The following is a 24,915-nucleotide window of genomic DNA, read 5'->3' on the forward strand; positions in this document are numbered from 1 at the left end:
AAATTTACGATTTTTAAAAAAACATTTAAAATATTGGAATTTTCGCGGCCGACTGAGCTAAATAAATTCGTATAAAAAAATAGATACACTAGCGACTAGATAATTTATTACGTTGCTAATATATGAAGTGACTAAAGGCGCAAATTATCCCTTTTTGAAATTTTCGATATTGTCGATAGAGGCGAAAGTATTGACATTTATACTGATTTTCGTTTTTATTTTTTTATATTATATGCAGGCGTTAGTAGAAGCTCTGTTTAGTACCAAAAGAAACCTTGAACTGAGTTCTACATGTGACAAAAATACCACATTCTAGCCACGAAGTTATTACGAGATATAGATTTTCAAAGAATGTCAGGGTTGTCCCTAGTAAACAAAATTATATATATCATCTATCTATTACCAAGTTTTTGTTTATGTTTTAGTCGTTAGTTATAGTCGATATTTCAATATATTATTATATGTAGGTAAAAGGTTAATTTATTACAATCTTTATATGTAATAAATTAACTGAACAAAAAAAATATCTTAGATTTATAAGACAATTCAATAATATCAAATTAATACAAATTAATCTCCTTTTTTTGTGAATATTTCGAGCATTGATCATAGTAATCTCATTAAAAGTCAAACCGAATTCTTTGAAAATCTATTTCTCGTAATAAATTCGTGGTTAGAATGTTGTATTTTTTTCACATGTAGACCTCAGTTTAAGGCTTCTTAAGTACAAGTACAAGTTACAACCATTGAAATGAAGAAAACGAAGAGAAAAGAATGGGCAAAATTATATTTAAAAGACAGGGATTCATTCAGACATATGCAGTCATATCATAAATCTTTGTAGAGTTCTAAAATTTATATTATTAATCTTTTTTCAGTATTAGCCACGTCATCCGACGCCATCGCCATTGATAACGATCGACCGACGTCCGTTTTGTTTGGCGGTAGAACTGTGACTCTGACTAAAGCTGTAATAAGTATATAGTCTATGACTAATGCGCTGTCCGGTGCGATCGCCCGTCCACACGCGCGAATTTGGTACGGTCCGCACCAAGTTCGGATGAAAAAACCATCGAACCAACCGTACCGTCAATAATAATAATTATGTCCGGCGGACCACTGTACACATGATCGAATATGGTCCGGAGCGCACCAAGGTCACGGTGTGGTCCGTACCAAATTCGAACGTCTGTTTATAACTTTAGCAAGCATAATCTTCTCAATTTGCGATGCGTTTCATTTGAACAGCTGCAAACTTGCTGCAAAGTGCAAACTTGTGGTGCAAACAAACTATCGGACGCGACTTGTCGCAAATAGACATTTCTTCTTGCCATGAAAAAGTAATTAAAAAGTGTAACTGTCGCTTGTCATACTATGATTAAAAAAAACTATGTCAAATGTCAATTGTCAAATCATTAATGCACAGGCAGAATTTGTACCAAGCAAAATTACCAATAAATTTAAAATTGAATTGTTCTGTCGTCTGTCAATAATAACTAATAACTAATAAGTATCACATCATATCAGAAGAACGTTGTATACCTAATACGTACTTAATTCTAGAATTTATTAACATGAAATTATTACATACAAATATGATTCTACGCTTCCGATTGTGTTTACGAAACTGTAGCAATACATCTCAAGGTGCATTTGTAAAAGAGTTGGAAGGAAATTATATTCCCCACACAAACTTCCAAAGAACTTTGCTCAGTTTAGGTAGTGCAGTGGTTGCTCTTTTAGATCCTCATAGAGGTGACATGATAGCTTGTTTAGGAGAAGTTACTGGCAGCCAGGCTATCAGATATATGCGTCAAAAGATGCTGGAAACGCATGAGGGTGCAGAAATATTAAGAGAAATGCCTCGTATCAACTCTAAAACGGTGTGCTTTGAAACTCTATCACAGATGCCTGAAAATACTTTAGGGCGGGTGTATGCAGATTTTATGCAAAATAACAATATAACTGCAGATTCAAGATTGCCAGTCCAATTTATTGAAGATCCAGAATTGGCATATGTTATTCAACGGTACAGAGAAGTTCATGATTTAGTGCATGCTACATTGTTTATGAAAACTACTATGTTGGGGGAAGTATGTTATCATTAATCTGAGTCATCAAAAATATATGACTTGTAGATGAAATAATATTTTCTGATGCTGACATGTATGTTTCTACTCCATATCTACTTTTAGGTTACTGTCAAGTGGGTAGAAGGTATACAAACAAAGTTACCAATGTGTATTGGTGGAGGAATATGGGGAGCAGCACGCTTGAAACCTAAACATAGAAATCTATATTTAAAATACTATTTGCCTTGGGCTATTTATACAGGAAATAATGCCAAATTTATGCAAGGTAACTAATTAATTATTGTTATGTTTATGAATACCAATATGTCTTTTTAAATTACCAATTTAACATACTATATTATTTCACAGGCATTTACTATGAAAAGAGATGGGAACAAGATATCAATGAGTTTCACAGAGAAATGAACATCACAAGATTGAAAGACTCCTGATGTTTTATTAATTTTGCGGGTACAAAAATATAATATATTGAATTAGAAATATTTGTTATTTATAAAAACATATTTATTAAAAAAAAATAAAAGACTAAGTAAAGCTCAATATTTCTTATTTTTCTAAGTTATTCCATCATAATAACATCTCGGAACTGCGGCCATTGGGATTATGTAATGGTGTAACACAACCATTAACTTCAACAAGCCATTCATACCAAACCCTCCTTGAATCAACACACCTCCAGAATGTTGCCTTAATTGTGTCTCCCTTTTGAACTCTCAATGGTGTCTGTAAAATAAAGTAAATTAAAATTGTTGCTTAAAAATCTGAAAGTATTTTCCTATGATTAAATAAAATTTGGATATAATCTAAAATGTTATTACCCGTATTGGTATAAATACTGGAAACCATGATATCATTCCTGGGCTATGGGTAGAGGGTACAATGCTGATCATTTCATCTCCATAGAGTAAACAATCAAAGTATCCTCCAAATCCATGCATTACATTATCTTGTGTTGCTTGCCATGTGAGAGTTATTTTTCTTCTATTATCTGTTAATGGCAGACCTCTGTAGTCTACCAACATTTGTCCTTCATTGTCTTTTATGCCTTCTGCTGGATGGGTAAATGTGAATACTTGCTAAAATAAAAAGAAAAAAAAAACAGTGCTTATTACTCATTATTAGACATCGGATTATATGCACTAACAAAATGCCAAAATATGCATGCAAATATGCACTAAAAAAGGCCGAAATATGCACTAAAAACGACTGATATGCCTAAAATATGCACAATACAAAATCAAAAAACCTTTATTAATTTTAAATTTAAATCAATGATTGCACAAAACCAGTGAAATTTTCTTGAAATTAAGTATAGTTTTTGTGCCAATATACAATTTAGCATATTAACCAAATTTTCGATCGCAAATTTGTGACTTTTGTCACCCGCGAGCCCTGTGTTGCCACCTTAGACCTTTCCGGGCTAAATCTAGCCCTTTTTTGGAATTCAACCCGTGTTTTAAGTTTTTAGCCCCAAAAGGGTAATCTAGCCCTATTTTGAATGGCTCAAAAATTACTTAAAATGGAGCCCATTTTGTAATTTTTTGCCATTTTACCATGCCAAAATAGGGTTGGTTTACTCGCTGAGCGTTCTGATTGGCTAATAAAGGTTAGTCGACCAATCAAAACTCCCGCTAATTAACGAAATATGCACGATTGGGGAAAAAGGCTATAATATGCACTAACGCCGTAATTAGAGAGTTTTATGCATTTGCATATGCAAATATGCAAATGCATATAATCCGATGTCTACTCATTATAGTAACCCAACTTGGTATACATAAAAATACCTTTCTAAAGTCGTACCTTTGTGTCACCAATATCGTTTTTGTTTTGCATGTATACTACCCACAATGTTTCTAAATTCTTTTCAATTTTTTGTGGATCTCCAGAACATGCTATTTTTGCTGCAGCCCATAATCGTGCGGATGATATTGGTGCGACATAGGAAGTGTATTCACATGGTATTGAGATTCCGTTTGGTTTTAATAGACCAGCTGCACCGTCCAAGCACTCTGGTGACAATTCATTGTCAGCCCAGGAACCTACAATTTTAACGAACATTAAAACATTCCAACTATAAACTTATTGTTCATCGTTCCATTTAAAAATATCTTAAGTTATAATTACCTAAAAGTTCTGAAACAATTATATCAGCTTTAGGTGATAAATTCAAATATCTCATGTCACCAGGTACAACTGTTACGTCACGGTCATTCCATATCTCCCGCACTTGGGCTGTTAAAACAACAACTGCACAAGGGTTCTTTTCCACAGCTATAACCTATGTCAAAATATAAGTTAAAGAGTATTTGCATGAAAATCACTTGCTTTTCAAGTTGAATATGAGTTTTGTATTAAAATTTATTAAAAACATAAAATATTACAAATATGAATTAATAATGAATTTGCATCCTACCTTCACTTTTGTATTAGTAATGTCAGCAGCATTCAATGTAGCTCTCACAAGGGGACCTCGCCCTGCACCTAATACCATTACAGTGATAGGTGCATCTTGAACTGTCTCCACATTGATTTCTGGAGCATCACCTTGACCACTTTCGTGTACATCCTTACTTTCAGTTTTACTCTGTGAAGCCTGAAAAATAAAGCAGTTATTAAAAAAAATACAGTTCTTTTTTGCGTTTTTGCGAGTCTGGTTTAATATCTAAATAGCATGTCTTGCTATGATATGAGGAGTTATGGGATAAATTATTAATATTTTTTCTTTCATATACTATCAAAACGAAGGATCGTGAAGGGGATATATTAAGAGATTTTGTTTTATTGTATTGAAGTTTACAAAAGGTCTATAATCTATATTTTTAGCCTAAAAATGTATAGGTAAATAATAAAAAATATGAATCTCACTTCTTTCCTTTTTTGGAGATCCTTTAAAGCTAGCACTATGGCCTTCTGATATTGATCATATTTTATTGGATCTTTTTCAAAAACATTATATGTGTGAGTGTCCAAATTATCTGCTAGAGGTTGTAAGGGTGTCTGAAGGTAATCTTCCCATCTATAACAAGTGAGAAATATCCACCAACATTATCAAAAAGCTTTTCTGAGAATATGACAATTCGATTATCAAGAACATTTGCTGTTACATTTTTATGTGAGAATTGTAATTTATATTTATAATAAAAATTAAAGATGAAAAATTTTATAACTTACCCTCTTGCATAACATAACATAGGATCATCAGCTACATTGGACCGTCTTTGCCAAAGTCTACACATATATTGCAAGTAGTGTTCTATATTAGATCTTTTAGCACCTCTTATAATTACTTGAGCATCCCTTTCAACCATACTAATAACAAATTGTTGGTGAGCTCTTGAAAGAACTGGATATCTAAAAATATTTAATACATACTGTTATCTGGCTTGCTGTACTCATACTAAGCATAACAAAACTACAATTCGTTACCCCTTTTTATTATTTTGGAAAATGTGAGTTGGTAAAACTAGAGCTTTTACTGGCTCTCCAAGCCATCTCTTTACTACAGCACGAGACGGTAGGTCAGCTGAAACCTCCAACACAACACCAACACGTTTGTCCCAGTTCATGTTCTCATGAAATTTCGACCAACAATACCATGTTTTATTGTAGGGTTCATCTTGGTCATAATCTTCATATTCATCACTGTTTCTTAAAGTTCTTGTACAGAACATGGGAACACAAGCCCATATCAACGTAGGATGATGACTGTAATTAAAAAACAATGTTATTATGCTAATATTTAAAACATATCCCTGTCAAAGATATTTTTAGGATCGATTTTTTTAAAGAAATTCCATTTGATATTGTTGCCCTCTAATAGAAAAGTAGTCAAACCTTGTCTCTTGATAAGTTTGTAGGATCCTTGCTAAGTTGACATTATTTTTAGAATTTAGGGAAATCATAATAGCAGGGACACCTAAACCTCGACAATAAAAAAGCTCTTCATTTAAACAGTCTTCATGACGTTGCTGAACAAGAGGCGACTGTGACTCGACATTAAGATATGGAGATACTCTTGCAACGATTCTATTTGTCCAATCTTGAGGTGATAATATCATATCCGATCTAGTAAAACCTCCTACCGCAGTCCTGTTTCCTAGGAATGACCTGCGAAAACGGGGGTGAATAATTGGCGTCACGATAAAAGAATAATTCGCGTGCAGTGCTTCCGTTACGCATTCTTGGATATCTGGAGTTAGGGAATACTCCAAACCGCACGATATCTCCTGCTGAGCCATAGTAAAATAATAAAATAAAAACAAAGCTAGGTTTTATGGTAATGTTTACTCGTTTTTAGTGGTTAACCTGCACATTACAATGTGACAATAAACAATTTACAAGGATCGATTGGCACTTGCCACTTGGATGACACTGACAGAGGGGCGTGAGTGGGAAATAAGGGTTGCCAACGGCAAAAATTTTCTTAGTTTCACGGAATGAACTATGTCAATGAATCTATTAGGTACTTTTGATTTAGCCAATTCAAATGTCTTCTGAGAGTTTTTTACATGACTGGGGAAAATATTATATATAACAAATTTAATTAATTAATTGTCAGTATCTGTCTGATCTTTCATCAATAAATAAATCAAATGACGTTTTACATTACACACAGGCCACAGCTTGTAGAGTGCGTTTCACGAAAGAGTTCCCCTGCCGTTATGTTGGCTTACCTGACTGTCACTTCCTAGCCTTATCCAAGAAGCTTATATCTAATACACTGGAGATTGCACTATGACCATTAACTTGTCACAAGAAAATATAACCTTGAATGACGTCAGTGTTGTTTTTTGTCTCTTTCTGTGGGTGACCACACTGGTTTGTATATTCAGGAGTTTTCGAAATAAAAAAAAACTAAAAATCATGGTCTATAAATAATAACGACATATATTTTTAACAGTATTTATATTATAATATTACTGGTCAACTTACATGAATAATTATCATCTTTATAGGTACATACCATTTTAATTGGTAGAAATGATAGTTTTAAATAACGCTTGATAACTTTTGATCTCATACTACGATTTTTTAATTAAAATGAGTGCTACATACATTAAAACATCGTTTTGGTTACTCAAGCTTCAGTCTAAAACTTTTCAATATTCCAAAGGGAGAGTTGCATCGCTAGTGTTGATGTATGGTAACGATATTACAGTTCTCAGAAATTCGTATGTCTTTCAGGAGCTGTACTTACCTACGGTTACTAATGGTTTCATGGTGGTTAATTATAATATAATTAAAATTACTTTATCAGTTGAGACGCAGTAACAAGAATGTGGTAAATAAAAAGGTATAGCACTTTTCAAAAGGTATTTTTTTTCTGGACCGTAATCCTCAGGCTTAAAATGCAAACTGCATATTCTGGCATGTTGATAAATTTTACCCTTGATAGGCACTATGGACAGCCATTTATTTCTTTTTATTTCATTTTTGGAAAGCTGAAATACGTAAAACAAAAAAATATTAGGTTAAAAAGTATAAATTTCAATGTAAAAAAGAACAAACCACAATATGTGAGTGCAATACCGATGTCGTGTGTTGTTTCATTACTAGTATAAAAATTTTTAAAATGGTGTTCTAAATGTTCATCATAATATTGTTTAGCAATATATTATCGTCGCTATCCGTAAAAACCCATCATCATGGTTACCTTACTTGTTAAATTTGTTTGTTGAAAACTTGTTGAAAAATGATGAAAGTATTAGGAAAAGAACTTATTTAACATGATTGCTTAGTAAAATGATGATAAATTTGACGATTTTTGCCATTAAAATGCACTAAACAGGTAAATGCATGAGTATTGAGGAATATTGTAAATAACGTAAATATACACTTGCCTGTGAAATTATAGGCCAGAATTTGGTGTCCAAAAACTTCTGCAATTTTTCACAATGCAATACATTATTAATATTCGGTAAATATTTATTAAATACGCAACAATATTAACTTAAATATTCGAAGCGACGCAATTTTTTTGACACTTATGTCATATTGTCAAAGTGAGAGTTGCTACAATTTTATTATGGTGACTACCCATAATCAGGGAATATCGCTTTTTAATAATTGGTTCAGATACTTATTTTATTTAGCATAAATAATAATTGTCTCGTCCAACAATGCTTCTGAACGACGTTGTTGGCAATTTATCAACAAACTCATGTACAAAAACTAACCTTTTGCACAGAATATTACAGCATACATAGTAGCCTTGGGAAAACTTCGTATTAACAGTGGCAATACCAAGTTAGGTGTGAAAGTGATAGAACACAACAATTTTCTTGTTACACGTCAAATGTTCATACCGAAATCTCCAGTGTATAAGATATAAGCTTCTTGGCCTTATCCCGTATCTTACGGGGTCGGCTGCCTAGAAAGGAGAATATTTTCTCTGTCATTTTTGATTAAAAAAAAATATTTTCGTTTTTGACAGTCAGGTAAGCCAACATAACGGCAGGGGAACTCTTTCGTGAAACGCACTCTACATATTACTTCCTCTGTGTCTGTCATATTCCCATGTGTTTTGTGCAGTTACTATACTCTTTGGTTTTGTGTGTGTTTTCAACTTTACAGTGTGCTGTATTGATGTACTTAAATTTACAAATTTTATATTTAATTAGGTCTTCACTCTTCTCCTTTTAAGTATTAGACAGACTCAAAATAAAGTATATATTTAAAGTTAAATTACAAAAGCTAGAAAGTTATAAAACCTTGAAGTGTGATTCAAAAAGTTATTTTTGGTTATTTCGATATTATTGATATTTTAAAAACGACACAAGCTATGGGGATACCAAAAAAACCTGTTAAAATAAAACAATTGAAGCAAGAGTTACTTAAAGAAGTTAACTTCATTAAAAGTATTTTTACATTTTATGCAGCACCAAATCAACTTAATGGTAATTTTGTTTAGTTAAGTTTTTTGATCTTATTAACGCCACGCGTGCTGTTATAAAAATTATAATTTACTTTTTATTTTAGGAAATGATGAGAATCAAATGGATTTTGAAATAACAACGAATAACAAACAAAAGGATATTGAAGTACCAAAACGAGCACATAGTATAGCTGAACTGGAAGAAAAGTTAGAAAAAATGAAGTCACAGCAAAAATTTAATTTGAAAAGCAAATTAACAAAAAAGAGTTTAATGAGTAAATTAAACAAGAAAATCAAAAAGAAGGAGAGAGTAAAGTTGAATAAAAATAAAATCAAAGAAGTAGTTAATACCAGTGAAGATCAAGAAATCAAAATTAAACCTAAAATTAACCAGAGTAAACCAGTTTTTAATACCGAAGGAAAGCTTGTATTTTCAAAGTTTGACTTTGCTAATTTGGGACAAAAAGGTATTTAAATGAAATATTGCATTAAATTACATGTGTGAAAATGCATGTACTATTTACATAATATTATGTACATATAATAAAATCATAGGAAAGTCAAAACTGTAAATTGAATTTTTTTTTTAATATTTGAGGTGTGATCTACAATAGTTACCGAAGCCAAAAATATAATTTTTAGAACTTAATTCTCTGTCTGTAAGAGCGTATACGCACCATGCGGGTAGCCGCATTGCGGGTAGCCGTCCGGCTGACCGCAAGCACAATTATGTACGTAATATTCATTTCTATGCGCACTGCGATGCGGCTACCGCAGACCGCTCAGTGCGCATAGAAATGAATATTACGTACATAATTGTGCTTGCGGTCAGCCGGACGGCTACCCGCAATGCGGCTACCCGCATAGTGCGTATACGCTCTAAGTATGTCCGGGCTAATCTCAAAAAGTACTGCATAAATTTACTTCAAATTTGGTACAGAGATAGCTTGAGACCTGAGGAAGGACATAGGATAGGTGGTATCCCGAAAATCCCAGGGGAACAGTAATTACGCAAGTTTTCTTTGATTGCTCGGGCGAAGCCGCTGGCAGAAAGCTAGTACACAAAACTTTCTTGACTTCATATAACTAATACTAGCTGCGCTTCGCGGTGTCACCTACGTGACTCCGCTCCTGTTGGTCTTAGTGTGATGACATAATATAGCCTATAGCCTTCCTCGATGAATGGGCTATCTAACACCGAAAGAATTTTTCAGATCGGGCCAGTAGTTCCTGAGATTAGCATTCAAACAAACAAACTCTTCAGCTTTATAATATTAGTATAGATTAATTCTCTTGGCATATATTAACTACTTAAGACCAACTCCTTGCTCAAGTTAGATGTATAAACATCAAGAAGCTTTTAACCTTAACATATACATCTATTTCAACAAAAACTTATAATATAACAAATAATTATGGTTGATTATCAATTTTTTTATTTCAGAAAAGGCACCAAAAGGACATAAGGATGCAAAAAAAATTTTGGATGAATTAAAACAACAAGAGCAAAAGGTTCATGAATTAACAGAGAAAGACAACAGTAAAGCCAAAGATTTAAAAGAGAAAATTGCTTGGAAGAATATCCTTCAGAAAGCGGAAGGTCAAAAAGTTAAAGATGATCCGATTCTATTGAAGAAATCTATTAAGAGACAAGTAAGTTTGAAACAAATATAAAATAAATTTAATTCCTAGGTAATAATAATTTTAGAAGTGCTAACCAGGCACTTCAGTTCTTCTAGGTTGCTCTCTGTTGAGCTATTACGCACTGTTGACTTGTCGCCCGCCTTTTTTATGTGTATTATTACTTCATAATAATATATTTATTTATTAATTATCTTTACAGGAACAAAAAAAGAAAGCTAGCAAAAAGCAATGGGAAAATAGGATAAAATCTGTTGAGGACAAAAAGGATGAACGGCAGAAAAAGCGTAAGGAAAATATAATGAAGAAAAAGAAAGAAAAGAAAGTTAAGAAGGTTAAAGCTTCAGTTAAAAGAGGACGAGTTGTCATATAATGATTTCAATTTTCTGTATTTTCTTTTATTAAATCTTGTTTTGTACAAAATAAAGCACATTATTGCACAATTTGCTGTGTTATCACTACATAGTATTTATAACAGGCACCCTCCGCCTGTCTTTGCCTTTAAAAGTCTTCTTAGCATCCAAGCAAGTAATGGATCCTATAGTCGAGCCAATTTAATAGGCAACATTTGACGTCTATCAATTTTATCTTCGAAGAGAGGTATATGGTTTTTTTTTATAACCTGCTTAAAAACATCGATTAAAGTAAATCACAGATCTAGTAGTAGTCTTGTACTAGATCTGTGAAGTAAATTAATCTTTAACTGTGATCTTTAAGGACTTGAAACATTTGTCAATTGAATTAGAAACACATGTCAATTTTAACAACTTAACTGTCCCCATACAATACAAAATAACACTACCCCACGTCCATCAGTTTTTTTTTTCTATTAGGGTAAAAAACATTCACATTGTCTTAATAAATTATATTTTATAAAAATAGTTATTGTTTTTATTTATTTTATTCAATTTATATTTATGCCTCATATATGAGCATGAGCGTGGGATAAAAGATTTTTTTTTCCAAGTTCAATGAGTCATATGTGTACACATCAAGTATAGACAATAAAACTTGATTGATGACCCGACGAACCGAATTTGATGAACCCGACGTTATAATAGACTATAATGAAGCAAAAGGTATAGATATTTCGGACCAACTAGCATCCTTTCACTCTCCTTTACGCAAAAGCCTAACTTGGTACAAAAAATCGCTGTTGATATTTTATTTCAAGTTTCTGAAATAAATGCTAGGTGCATTTACAATGATTTGGCATCAGGATGTCCTAAATTGTCTGTTTTGCAAGTACAAGAACATTTAGTTCGACATTTTCTAGGGCCAGCAGCGAGAACTACAGAAAATAACGTTCCTCAAAGACTTTCGCTTTCTCTGACTCCCAGATCTCCAGTTTCTAGGTCATCCCCTGGCCATAGTCTTCAAGAAATTCGCCGTAATACTACAAACAATAAGTTAGTTCGAAAGAGATGTACCGGTTGCTATGAAAAATTAAAAATTCAAGGGCAGTTGGCTCGAAAAGCTAAACAAGTGCACACAGAGTGCAAAACATGTAAAAAAGCATTTTGTTTATATTGCTACAACGAAAAACATAATATTATGTGTTGATTGGTTCTCCTAATAATACTTACAAACATATTTTTCATAATAAAACGTTTTCCTTTTCACTGTATTTTATGTTTTATTTCGAACAAATAGGATACACACACCTACCTACCTTAGTACCTACCACAGATAATGTGTAAAACTTTTGCGAAAATTTATTTCAATTTCTTGAAGATTAGGGTTTTCGCCACACGTTCACGTAATTATATTTAGAATATCACTCCACGTTCATAACAAAAATATACCCCAAAGATTCTTGAAAAAAAGAGTCACCTGTGACTCACGAACGTATTCCAAAAGTTCACCATGAGTCATATGTGACTCATTGGACAGTTAAGTTGTTAAAATTCATCAGGCGAATCCTTCTCCCAGTGATATATGTACTTTCTTTCGTAAATTTAAGGAGCAAAATAAGATAAGTATCTACCTTCTACATAATTAAAAAAACACAACGCTCTTATTAATTTATGATGATTTTTATTCACAAGTAATCAATGCATTTGATTCTAGCGATTCTAGATGTCAGATTTCGATTTTTATATAGAGTAACGTCTCTGGTATAAAAAGAATAAAGGTTTATTGACACAAAATTGTAGCGACGTCTTCTTTAAATCAGAAATTGTTTAATAAGACTAGAATGGTTTATCAGTAAAATTAAATCTTAAAATTACTTGCATCGATCATTATTATCATAAATATTATGTAATCGTAATTGAAAAAAGTTAAGCAAATGTGCAGGTCTAACAAAACGAAATACAAACATATTATTCTATGTCGGCGTTAACCTATTGACCATTGTTATAATATTATAACAGTAACCAAGAAGACCTAAGGGCGCTTGTGCACTACAAGGAATTTTACTGTCCGGCATTCCGATTTTTTACGGTCAGGTGTGGCATGAAAAAACCGATGAATTGCTTGTGCACCTGTCCGTCTTTACTCGGATCAGTGCGGTACAGTTCAAGGAAGTATGGCGGTATAATGCTATCATAAATGATTGTTTTCGCATTTTACAAGAAACGAGTAAAAATATAGAAGGTGAAATATTATATTACTTCGTTATATAATAAAAAGTAAAGTTCCGTAAGAGATTTAAAATGCGTGTTTCACTTATTTATTTTAATCGGTGACGAGGAGCTAAATCTATTCCCACTTGAACTTTAACTTACCAACACTTACTTAGATAATAATTATAGGTCAATGCTTGGTCAATGTATATAAAATAACAATACCGACTTCTCAAATCTCATTGCCAGCTAAAAGAAAGTAAAACAAGAGCTTGCTTTCAATTGGCATATGCAATAAAAAGAGTAAAATCCAAGCAAGTGGGCACTCGAAAACAATTATACCTACAGCGACTCGTAAACTCAAAAAACCATCCGGAATAGGGAAAAGTAAAATGTCGGACAGTAAAATTACGTATAGTGCACAAGCTAGTATTTAGATTAATTGCGTGCCATACCGGACCGTAAAAAATCGGAATGCCGGACCGTAAAATTCCTTGTAGTGGACAAACGCCCTAAGAAGAGTAATTACTATGCAATCTTATCTTAGAATACATATTTATAAACTAAGATATAAGCGACGTAATAAAAAGATATTACGCGTGAAAACACGTTCTGTCTGAAGTCAGCTAATTAGCCGGGTTGCGTTTAGTCGGTTACGTTGCCAATTACTCTTCGGCTAATGGTTGTTATCTATACTTCTATACTAATATCATAGACAAATATACTCTAATATTATAAAGAGGAAAGGTTTGTATGTATGTATGGTTTTCACGCATAAACTACTGGACTGATTTCAATGAAATTTAGCACACATATGGAGGGTAACTTGGATTAACACATAGGCTAGGTTGTATCCCGGAAATCCCACGGGAACGGGAGATACGCAGGTTTTTCTTTGAAAACGCGGGCGAAGCCGTGGGCGGAAAGCTAGTATATTGTAAATATACAGGGTGTCCCACTATTAGTATACTAAGCGCGAAGGGACTTGTAGTTTTGCATACACTGATCACGTAAAAAATACTTAAACAACAAAATTAAGTAGGTACATCAAAAAATTGTTGTTATTTTTTTTCTGAAAATCCATGTTTTCTTCTCTAGCTTCGCGCAGACGGCATATACCGCTTCACTAATGTGAGCATTTGTCTATGAAAACATAATCTTAAACGATAGGTCACGTGCTGGTATCAAAGCTGGGCGGGTAGCTTGTTATGGGTGTACACATAGAGTTTTAAGAATTCATCTATGTATTTGAAAAAAAAAACTGCGTCTGGAATGTTATAACTTATAAGTATTTTTTACGTACTCAGCGTATGCAAAACTATAACCTCCTTTGAGCTTAGTATACCAACAGTGGCCCAGTGGGACACCCTGTATATTCTATCTTTGTCTCACACCGGAGTACGTGAATGTGTACGTTAGGTACTATGTTTGTGTGTCTAGGATGTTTATGTAGATTGTACTTTGTAGGTAACGCGGAACGGCCTTACCTACTAGTTTTTCGCACAATCCGTTTCTACGAGATGTAGGTATTCTAAGTATGTAATCATTCAGTTTATAGATGTATTCTAATCATGCATGTTCTAATCCCAAAACATTGGCTAGAAGATTTTTTATTTGAATGTGCGTCGATCACATAAAAACAACAGCAGTTTTTTGATAATTGTGGCGATAGACAAATATAAGTTTTAATTTATTAATTTAATTAAATATTAATTTATAATTTATAATAATAAGGCTACAGTAAACAGTTGACGGGATGAAAAAATAATTTTGATAATAACTGTTTAATTATAATATCCCAATTCCCAGCGGCCAGCCACACTATGCCACTCGTCCTACTCATCGCGCTGCCGCTCGCCTCGATATTGCCGTCTGGCCACACACTGCTCTACCAGTGTTGCCAACTTTTTTTTTTCGAACCCACATATTGGAGCCTCGTGGCCCACCAGAAATCCACTAAAGTAATCGGTCTTTAAAACCACCAGAAAAAACACTAAAAAATATCCAGAGACATGTAAATATTGAATGCCCGTTGGCGAATTTTTGCGAGTTATTTGTAAATAACATCTATTTTGAACTAAGTAATTTTTATTTTTGTTACAATATATGTATTTAAAGATCATCTTCAGAAGAATCTGCTTCTTCTAGAGTTTCAGTATGTGAAGAATAAATTTCTGTGAAATTTTTGTGTGGTTTCGGCATGTTTAATGTAAAACCATATTACTTCACAAAATTAATTAAAATACGACAAGCTAGAAGCTACCGGCCGCGGCGTTACCAATACCGACTGACAATTATTATTGTTTTTGTACACAAATACAGAATAAACATATAACCTTTTGAATCAAATCATACTTTAGATCAATAGTAATAAAGTCTATAATCAAAAATATTCAAGCAATAGACTAACAACTTTCGGGGAATTCCCGAATGTTCGTTCTGTTACCAACATGACACAAAATCATACCCTTGTTTCACATAGTTCAAGTCGTTCTTTTTGAGTATTTATGTAAATCTTTCTAGTGGTTGAAAGTCGTACCTTACCACTAATTGAACTCATCTAAACCACTAGGAAAATCCACCAGCCACTAAAACCAATATTTGTCCGCTAAATGGGGGAGCTAAACCACCAGATGTAGTGGAAATTCCACTGAGTTGGCAACACTGTGCTCTACTCGCGCGATTAATCGCGACGCTCTTCACTAGGGATGGGTCGTCGACGTATTTTTCATCAACGAGACTAGATCGTTAAATGTCGTTCATCAACTAGTCGTTCAACTAGTTAAAATCTTCGACTAGTCCATGTGTAAAATAAATATAAACTATTATTAAATAAATTCTTAAAACAATAAATTGTAATCTCAATAAAACAATTAATAAATGTTTATGCTTTCTTACAAAAATTATACTCCCTAAAAAAAGTATTACTAAAAAACTTATTATCGTTTGTTTTTATAGTTTAAATTCAAAACATTGGTCTTGTAAACAAAAAATATTTTTTTTTTAAACTTCAAAGAAAAGAATTTATTCTTATCAATAAGACTGTTTAGCCGTTGAATTCAACTAGTGCATTGGTGAGCGATGGACTAGTCGAATCGTTGAGTGTACATATAGACGGTTAATTTAACTAGTCCGTTGATTCCATGACGCCCATCCCTAATTCGCACTCGTATAATTGCCGGTACTTTGACTCGCGCGCAAAAGCCGACAAAATAGGGAGCAGTGAGCAGGACGATGAGCACGACGAGTGGCATGACGAGTAAGAGCGTTTTCACATTATCCGATCCGATATCGGATATCGGAAGCCGATAGCCGATATCCGATATCGGAGGGAAGTAAAATGTATGAAATATGTACCTTTCTTTCACATTGTCCGATCCGATATCGGATATCGGAGCCGACACCGATATGCCCGTGAGCTATCGGACGATAATGTTCAGTGTTGCCAACTCAATTTTCGAAAAGGCAGTATACCAACAGCAAAAAAGCACTAGTTTGTGTATTTTCAGTCTAAAGCGGGTGATCCACTGGCGAGCAAAACCGCTGGTACGCTAACGAACTCGCGAGCCAAAGGTCTAAACCGCCAATGGAGCACTTAAAAGTCTGCGGACTTAAAGAACGGCGAATTTGCTCGCTGGCTCGTTGTGCATGCTTGAAATTCGAAGTCCGCGGTCCAGAAACCGCCAGTGGATCAGGCGAGCCGGCGAGCCTACAGTCTTTTTGCGACTTTCGTGTAGACCGCACGCGCTGCGTCTAGCTACAAAAATGGATTTACGCTCGTTTCGTCGCGAGTTTGTGTCGGAATTTATAAAATGTTTTTAGGAACATGATTGTCTATGGAAGTACATCAGCAGAGACTATAAAAATAAATTGCTAAAAACTTCCGCGTACAATAAACTTTTAGAGATCTACCAAAAAAATGATCCCAACGGTACAATATCTGATATTAAAAACACCATTCAATATCTGCGTCTTTTCTTCTTTTTTTTGTTCTTTCTCCTGATTTAAAAGTACCCCCAAGTAACACGCCATGACTTCGCCAACGATGAGAGTAAACTGTTTGGTACGCTAATGGATCACCAACGCGAGTCGACGAGCCAACGAGTCAACGATCTAAACCGTCGGCTCGTTGGCTCGCCAGTGGATCACCCGCTTTATAGGGCGCTAAATCTTTAAAAAAATTCTTTGCTTTAACCTAAAATCCTTTCTATTAAAAGAAACCTTTTTTTATTAAGAAAACACAAATTTAAGTATTTATAGGCATTAAAAATACGATTTATACGGCAGCTTTTTTCATTACCGTATTAAAATATACGGCAATTGGCTGAACTGAAGTAAACAAAAATAATTTGCGTTCTTAAATTCAAATATCTATCTTCGAAAATATTAGTGTCTATCATCTTTATTTTAACTCATTCTGCCTCGCTCCTCCTCCTACTCGGATGTTGGTTGTGATCTGTGGTTGTGCTGTTTATTGTATTGTTGTCATTGAGTGCTTTGTTTTTAACCGACTTCAAAAAAAGGAGGAGATTTCACACTGATTTTATTTTTATTTTGAATTAACAACAAAGAATATTTGAAAACTCTTAATTCTAAAATAATTGCTTGTGACAATAAAATAATTTATGTAAGTATCTTTACTTACAGGAAATTACAAAAATCATATTATAAAATATATATTTGAACGGGTGACAATATTATTTACAGTGTAATAAGAAAAATAATAGAAAATGTGAAAAAAGATTGTAACACTTAATAAATTTATCATAGGTACTACATGAACTTTTATAAATGTATATAGTGAAAAAATGACTAAATGACTAGGTACGTCTTGTTAAAAATACATTTAATAGATTTTGAAAGGTATTTACTGATACCTAATATGTATTACTAAAACTATTAACTAATACTAGGTTGTAGTAGGTATTGATATAAATTTATTTAATTTATAATGTGTTAACATAGGTCTATACTATACAAAATGACCGATACCAAAACTATGTAAATAGCACATCTAAATAATATGCAGTAATTAATGATATCAAATCTTGTTTACATTTTACTTTTCTTTTTTTGAAGTTGTTTTTTTTACGTAGTTATTTTTAATGTATGTACAACTAAGATCTATCATTTGAATTTTTTTTAATTATACCTTTTTTATCAACTGGCAATTTAGTTTAGTTTTCTCTAAAAATTTCTGGCAACACTCATGATGATATCGGAAGGATTTTATCGGACAATGTGAAAGGGAAAATTGTATCCGATATCGGATATCGGCTATCGGCGTCCGATATCGGATCGGATAATGTGAAAACGCTCTAACGTGGCCACACTACGTCCCTGGCCCCTGCCTACTTCCCTCGTCACTTCCCAATTCCCATACCACTCGTCGAGTCGTGTGGCTGGGGTATAATGTAATGTTATGTAGCGGTGGTTAATATTTTACTAGTTATAATAAGCACATATAGTTAGGTACTAATAGTATTTTTTGAGGCGTATTGTGAAATAACAAAAACATTATAATAAGTCTGTTTATTATCGTTTAATGTCTATTGTACATTCAATGGGTATAAACGCAGTATTACCACTGAAAATAATAACTTAATTTGTAAGGTAACAAGAAGAGCAGTTTGTATTTACAAAATTGCTCTCTTATTGTAACTATATTTCTGTCGAAAGAGGTACTACTTTGTTTGAGAGTAACAATTAAATATCGGTGGATTTATAGAATATTGATAAGCAGGAATTGCACTGTCTATAAGTTTAAAGCAAAACCGGGTACTGACTAAATTTATATGAAATTATATAAGTGGTGGGTAAGGATGTTATATCATTGAAAGGTCGTTTAGATCACTGTAAACGTCATCGGGAAAGAGATAATGGCATCAAAGTCGACAGATACATTTTAATAATCTATAGAAATGTCATTATGGATGAATTATATTTCCTCGAATCTCGTTACGAAAAGCATCAATTAATAATTCATTAATGGCATAATCCAAAATATACTGAAGCTATTGAATTAAAAAAATATGTTTTCTTCCAAATATTTTTATAGATAAGTACCTACACATGTAGGTAGGTATCTATAAAAATATACGACGTAACTTTCAAGTTTTACAAAACTTTTGGGATCTAATAGATCTATTACACAAATAATTCTATTACAAGTAAACATTAAATCAATTAAATGTAATATCTTAATTACCTTTATCAGTACCCAGCAAGCAAACATAAAACTAATTTTATTCTAGGTATAACTAAACCATATGAACACATTTTTTTCTTAATTCTAGGTGCATAAAAATAAAACATCAGGCTATCGACTCCTAAATTCGCCATACACTTACTATTTTAGAATTTAAAACGGTGTATTTAGAAATGATGAGTACAAAATTCAAAACGTTGGAACACAAAATAATTTATGTATCTGTTCTAAAAAATAATTTTTAATCCCACCCAATTTTATTACCAATATCTGTTGAAATGAGTCTTATAAAACCGTTAATAATAAAACTTCATTTGTACTATTGTACCTAATTTATGCATTAACAATATTATTTTAATCTATTTAAACAATGTTTTAATAATGAAAGTTAAAACTACATACATTGGATATCAAATATCGCATAAATATTATTCAGAATAAACCCAAAATTGTTGTAAAAGGTTGTAAATATGTACTTAAAAAGTCATTCAATAACATCATAACCCGGAAATAATAATACAAATAAAGTGATATTTCTGTTCCTTGGGAGTGTGATGGGAGCTTTTTAAGATGGGTCATGGGAGCAATGTTTTGGATAGGGTGATAATACACTAAGAGCGAGCGCGCACGAGCAACTTTGTCTCCGCAACTATTTTGTCTCTCCCATCAATTTGTATGGGGAGTTGCGTCGCTACGTGCGCGTACTTTCATACTAGCCCATGGGTGGAGAGACAAAATAGTTGCGGAGACAAAATAGTTGCGGAGACAAAGTTGCTCGTGCGCGCTCGCTCTTATGGCTGGTTCACACTTTGATTAGTGTGAGTGCAGGTGATTAGTGCGAGTGCAGGTGTGTAGTGCGAGTAGTGTCCAATTGACTGCGAGTGCAGGTGATTAGTGCGAGTGCAGGTGTGTAGTGCGAGTAGTGTCCAATTGACTGCGAGTATGCTGCGAGTGCAGGTGAATAGTGCGAGTGCAGGCACGCTGCGAGTGAGGGGGAAGGGAGGGCGCGCGGGACGTGGCTACTCGCAGTCCACTCGCAAAAAAATAGAACACGCTTCTATTCACTTTACTACACAGCCTACTAAACACTCGCACTAAACAGTCGCTGTCCACACGTAGTACTACTCATCACCTGCACTCGCACTAATCAAAGTGTGAACCAGCCTTTAGCGGCATGTTCTTGCGAAAGTTCAATACTCTGTATGGGGCAATGCTCAGCCTTTACGTGTAAAGTTTCGTTGTAACTTGTAACCATCTTGTAACTATACATATTTTGCTTTCGCTATTTTACGTTTGAATAGTGCAAATGAATATTTCGAATTGGAAAATACTTGATATTATTTTCCAAACACCTGCGTTCGTGCTTTTGCACGGTGAATGTAAGACCAATGAGATTGTTGGTTTTAAAATCACGATATAACAAAATATAGCACGACGTGATCGAAGGGCGGTTCGATAAAATTAATAAACAAAAACGGGGATGTTTAATGTTGAGACTTGAGAAGTTAACTATGCTTTGACGATTAAGAATTGCCTCTGTCTGTACAAACAAGTGTTTGAATTAGATTTTTGTAAGTTAATGTTATTATTGTCTATCAGCACTTTTAGAAACAGAATTATTTATACATAATAAATGTGGCTTATGTATAATGTATTGAGATTCATTTGCAATTTTTTTAGTATAATATGCATCACACACATAATATGCAATGAAAATATGTAAGTAAGTATCTGCAAATTTTCTTAGCATACTTTTTGCAACAATTTAATTTGTAATAGAAGTAACTAATATAAATAATAATAATACATATACGCATAATTCAAAATGAATGACTTTTTAAGAACTTTACAAATGTTTTTTTTGTGTTAGTTTTTTTTTCCTATATAATATTAATAACTGAGCTAACACATACCAGATGTAAAATATACTTTTTTAAACTATATATTAAATAAACAAGTTTGTGTTTAAAACAAAATTTAAATTAGCAACAAATAAACAAACTTCAAATTTGAAGTCTCATTTCTTTTAAAGTAACAGTGTATATATGTTAATATAATAATAATTTTATATGATAACATAAAACTTAAATGATAATATAATGATGTGCTTATTATGAAATTCTTACATAGATTCTTTACAAAATTTATGGGATAATTTTTGAATTCAATAAGAATTATATTCTTTAATTTTGAAACAAAAATCAAACAGATTTGTTATGGTTTGGATTCTTAAACCAATATGTTTTCATCTTAAGAAGTAAATATTAATACAAACATCAAAGAAGAATTTGAGTGTGTTACACTGAAAGATAAAACATTTTAGTTTTCCCTTTCTTATTAACATACTAAACACACTATGCATGGCTTAGCCTTGTATGGATTGCACTTATACACAAGTAATAGTATAATTATTATTCAAGTGTCTCTTATTAAAATGATTGTCTTTAAGATGTAATGCAGAATACATTACACAAATTATATGTATATTAATATAGACGCATCTATAGACAAACAAGTATGTTAAAGCATTAGAAAATAGTTGCTATAACTATTAACTATGTCTATCCTTTAATTTTAGGTACCTTAAAATTATTCTAAAAAATTATAAAAAAAATATAGCTCTTACAATTTAAAAATAGAAAAATAAAAAAAAATGTTAAATGTAATACTGCACACTAATAGTAGTCTAAATCAGTCGAGGCGTTAACAGTATTCAAATAATAAAGTACATTATAATATCATGTACTGTATGTAAATATTGTTTCTGATTTTAAATAGTAAAGCTGCTTTTATGGAATATAGGTGGTATCTATTAAGTAATTAAATAAAAATAAATTGTATATTTAATTTTATGCATATCCACAAGGCAATATAAAAATTGTCCCAATGATGGCAGTACGTAACAGATTTAATATTTCAAAACCATACATGGATATTGGATATACATAAAACTATCAGTACTTAAATTATTTTACTTACTAACTACAATTTAATTTTTAATGGTAATAATAAAGCAAGTTGTGAGGCGGGATATTTGCATCAGTCTTGTGTAATTTTTGATTGTGAAAAATTATAACCATCATTCATTAAACTATTTGGTAATTTGTATAAAATGAACTCAATGTAAGAATAAATATACATACTGGATAAGAGTGCTCTATGTGCTGTCAGTTCATTTCTGTTTTCAACGAAGAAAGTGTTGCGTCCAGCACTCTACCAGCTGCGTAACTCGGTATGTTCAAGTAGGCAGGTTTGTCGTGTTCACACAAACCAGGCTCGGTGCAGCAACGGCTTACAGAGGCTCCACTACTAGTTGGGGCACAGACTGCAACCTCTGCTGTGTGTCTGAGGCAAACTAACTGATGACTATTGAATTGCTCTAGAGACCGAAGTTGTTCACCACAATTTTCACATTTCAATTCTCTTGCATGGACCTTCTTGTGGCTATTTAATGATCTTGAATTATCAAACACTTTAGTACACATATCGCAATATTTCAACACCTTTTCACCTGTACAGACCACTTTATGATTATTTAAACGGTCCAGTGACATATAACGTTTATTATTACACAGGTCACATTTAAACTGTTTCTGAGGAACGCGGCCTGTATGCACTTGCATATGCTTACGGAGGTTGCTTTTATCTTTTATATATTTAGAGCAAACTGAGCATTTGTTTACATCTTTACGTGAATGGTTTGAATCCAAATGCCTGCGCAAATGTGACTTTTTATGGAAAGGTTCCAAACATATCTGACACCTAAATGGCTTTTGAGATGGATGCACACCTGTTAAGTGAGTGTTAAATTCGAGAATTGTAGGATAACTCTTCCTGCAATGTGGACAATGAAACAATTGGCGGCATAAAGCTGCACTTGAATCACAAAATGGGTCTGAGCAATCGTCACAAAAGGAATCAAGTCCTGCGGGAGGAGTTGGGGTATGGAATTGTTCAAGATCATTCTGTAATGGGTCATGATCCGGAGTGCCAGCTCCACTAGGTTCTTGCTTTATTTTTGCCTGGTTACTTTCTTCTGAAAAGTCATCTTGAGATGGTACACTTCTAGAAGTGCTTGCCAGCATCCACCAAGGATTATAAGGCCATGCACCTAACGCTGTTTGGGCCCCTTGACCTTTGATATCACTTGTTTTTGTTTGTGTTTCTGCATTTGAAAATCCTGGAAAACTTGGCAGCTCTTGTTGTTTAGGCCTCGATGATTCAAATATGTTGTGCTGCGAAATGATGTTTTCATATTCACTGGCATCCAATTTTCTTTCATTTCGTTCATTTGGTTCCCTTTTGGACATATTTTGGTCTCTAAAATAATCACATCAATATGAATTTACTACAATGTAAACTAAAACATAACAATTATAGAAGTAAACAAACAACGCAAATGCGCGGAAGTGGGTCATTTGAGAAGTAATATCCATATTACGACACTTGTACTATGAGTAATTGGAAATTTTAATGAATTTGTTGAGATTATTAATGTATTTAAAGCTATAAACATACCTTATTTATTCTTAATGTCGTAGATATAAAAATTGAATCCTATAGCATATCGGCCATTTTGTTTAATTGAAGTTACCACAGATTACAGATAAATAATACAATATTCTAAAGTGGCACAGATGCATGTATACATAATATCTAAAAAACAAATATTTTATTTTCACCCTCGTGGATCCGCTCCTGTTGGTCTTAATGTAATGTATAGCTTAGAGCCTTCCTCTGTCTTCGATAAATGGGCAATCTAACAACGAAAGAAATTTCAAATCAGACCGAGTTCCTGAGCTGATTAGCGCGTCCAAAAAAACAAACAAACTCTTTTATATAGAATAAACCAAGAATTACAAGATTAGAGCATTTATTTCACCTTGCTAGTTTTAGTGGTTTCTAAATTTAGGAAAGTGTACTCGCATTTAGCAAGATAGCATGCAAATCACCACACAAATCACAGAGGCAAATTCAGTAGGACACATTAAATCTCGTGACATGAAGGGTTAATTCAAAAGCAAGATATTTTGAAATTACCTATACTTATTTGCTATTATTTCCATTCTATTGTGTTAATGAGAAAAATTTAAGTTTATATAGTGACACCTTTCTAAATTATTTTAATAGGCTTCTTAATGAGTGAGTGTTACTTAATGATCTAAGGTTAGTAACGATCTGGGTTCCTAAATTTAGGATACTAACTTGCTAAATATTATTAGCGTTTAGCTACTATTATGTATTATATTGGGGAATATGTAGGCATTTAGACCTGTGGAATATAAAGGTGTTCTGTGATGGGGCGATTACACCTAACGAGTACAGTGGCGTGTCAGTGTCCTCAGCCGAGTGCTCGGTTGGTATAAACACTTTAACGAGTGCTCGGCCGAGTACTCGGCCGAGAAGAGCAGCCAGAGAGTCATAGAATCCCTATTTGTATACTAGGCCGAGTACCCACCACCCCGCTTCATTCTTCTGCCCCCGCAGCGATCCCGCTCGGCACGTATAAACACGCACTCGCTTGTCACT

General features: G+C 33.3%; 4 protein-coding genes across 4 annotated transcripts; 2 read left to right on the forward strand and 2 right to left on the reverse strand.

Annotated features, from left to right (window-relative positions):
* The first annotated feature begins 1,389 nt into the window (after positions 1-1,389).
* On the forward strand, positions 1,390-2,635 carry Coq4 (Coenzyme Q4). The gene is made up of 3 exons (XM_089714327.1): positions 1,390-2,093; positions 2,196-2,358; positions 2,442-2,635. Exons 1-3 carry the CDS (start codon positions 1,575-1,577, stop codon positions 2,522-2,524), a joined length of 765 nt encoding a protein of 254 aa, XP_089570453.1. The 5' UTR covers positions 1,390-1,574; the 3' UTR covers positions 2,525-2,635.
* On the reverse strand, positions 2,624-6,445 carry csul (protein arginine N-methyltransferase 5). Its single transcript, XM_089714317.1, has 9 exons — positions 5,931-6,445; positions 5,523-5,801; positions 5,268-5,447; positions 4,962-5,112; positions 4,510-4,689; positions 4,221-4,374; positions 3,897-4,135; positions 2,912-3,169; positions 2,624-2,816 (listed from the first exon to the last, which is right to left on the reverse strand). Exons 1-9 carry the CDS (start codon positions 6,332-6,334, stop codon positions 2,661-2,663), a joined length of 2,001 nt encoding a protein of 666 aa, XP_089570443.1. The 5' UTR covers positions 6,335-6,445; the 3' UTR covers positions 2,624-2,660.
* A 2,165-nt stretch (positions 6,446-8,610) lies between these two features.
* LOC149489642 (surfeit locus protein 6 homolog) lies at positions 8,611-11,054 on the forward strand. Its single transcript, XM_089714288.1, has 4 exons — positions 8,611-8,992; positions 9,075-9,437; positions 10,415-10,623; positions 10,814-11,054. The coding sequence occupies exons 1-4, from the start codon at positions 8,878-8,880 to the stop codon at positions 10,982-10,984; spliced, it is 858 nt and encodes a 285-aa protein (XP_089570414.1). The 5' UTR covers positions 8,611-8,877; the 3' UTR covers positions 10,985-11,054.
* Positions 11,055-22,124: 11,070 nt separating this feature from the next.
* On the reverse strand, positions 22,125-23,983 carry LOC149489643 (uncharacterized). Its single transcript, XM_089714322.1, has 2 exons — positions 23,905-23,983; positions 22,125-23,706 (listed from the first exon to the last, which is right to left on the reverse strand). The coding sequence occupies exon 2, from the start codon at positions 23,694-23,696 to the stop codon at positions 22,554-22,556; it is 1,143 nt and encodes a 380-aa protein (XP_089570448.1). The 5' UTR covers positions 23,697-23,706; positions 23,905-23,983; the 3' UTR covers positions 22,125-22,553.
* Positions 23,984-24,915: the final 932 nt, after the last annotated feature.

This window comes from Colias philodice, chromosome 3 (assembly GCF_061535455.1).
Source record: "Colias philodice isolate Cphi_HAF_F1 chromosome 3, ilColPhil1 Martin Lab GWU primary, whole genome shotgun sequence".
Classification (NCBI taxonomy): Eukaryota; Metazoa; Arthropoda; class Insecta; order Lepidoptera; family Pieridae; genus Colias; species Colias philodice.

Coding starts and splice junctions, on each gene's coding strand:
- Coq4 (XM_089714327.1), top strand. CDS start 1,575: ATGAAATTATTACATACAAATATGATTCTACGCTTCCGATTGTGTTTA. Junction 2,094..2,195: donor AAACTACTATGTTGGGGGAA/GTATGTTATCAT, acceptor ATCTACTTTTAG/GTTACTGTCAAGTGGGTAGA. Junction 2,359..2,441: donor TAATGCCAAATTTATGCAAG/GTAACTAATTAA, acceptor ATTATTTCACAG/GCATTTACTATGAAAAGAGA.
- csul (XM_089714317.1), bottom strand. CDS start 6,334: ATGGCTCAGCAGGAGATATCGTGCGGTTTGGAGTATTCCCTAACTCCA. Junction 5,113..5,267: donor ATGTTATGTTATGCAAGAGG/GTAAGTTATAAA, acceptor CACTTGTTATAG/ATGGGAAGATTACCTTCAGA. Junction 4,136..4,220: donor AATTGTTTCAGAACTTTTAG/GTAATTATAACT, acceptor TTAAAATTGTAG/GTTCCTGGGCTGACAATGAA.
- LOC149489642 (XM_089714288.1), top strand. CDS start 8,878: ATGGGGATACCAAAAAAACCTGTTAAAATAAAACAATTGAAGCAAGAG. Junction 8,993..9,074: donor AGCACCAAATCAACTTAATG/GTAATTTTGTTT, acceptor TTTTTATTTTAG/GAAATGATGAGAATCAAATG. Junction 9,438..10,414: donor TGCTAATTTGGGACAAAAAG/GTATTTAAATGA, acceptor TTTTTATTTCAG/AAAAGGCACCAAAAGGACAT.
- LOC149489643 (XM_089714322.1), bottom strand. CDS start 23,696: ATGTCCAAAAGGGAACCAAATGAACGAAATGAAAGAAAATTGGATGCC.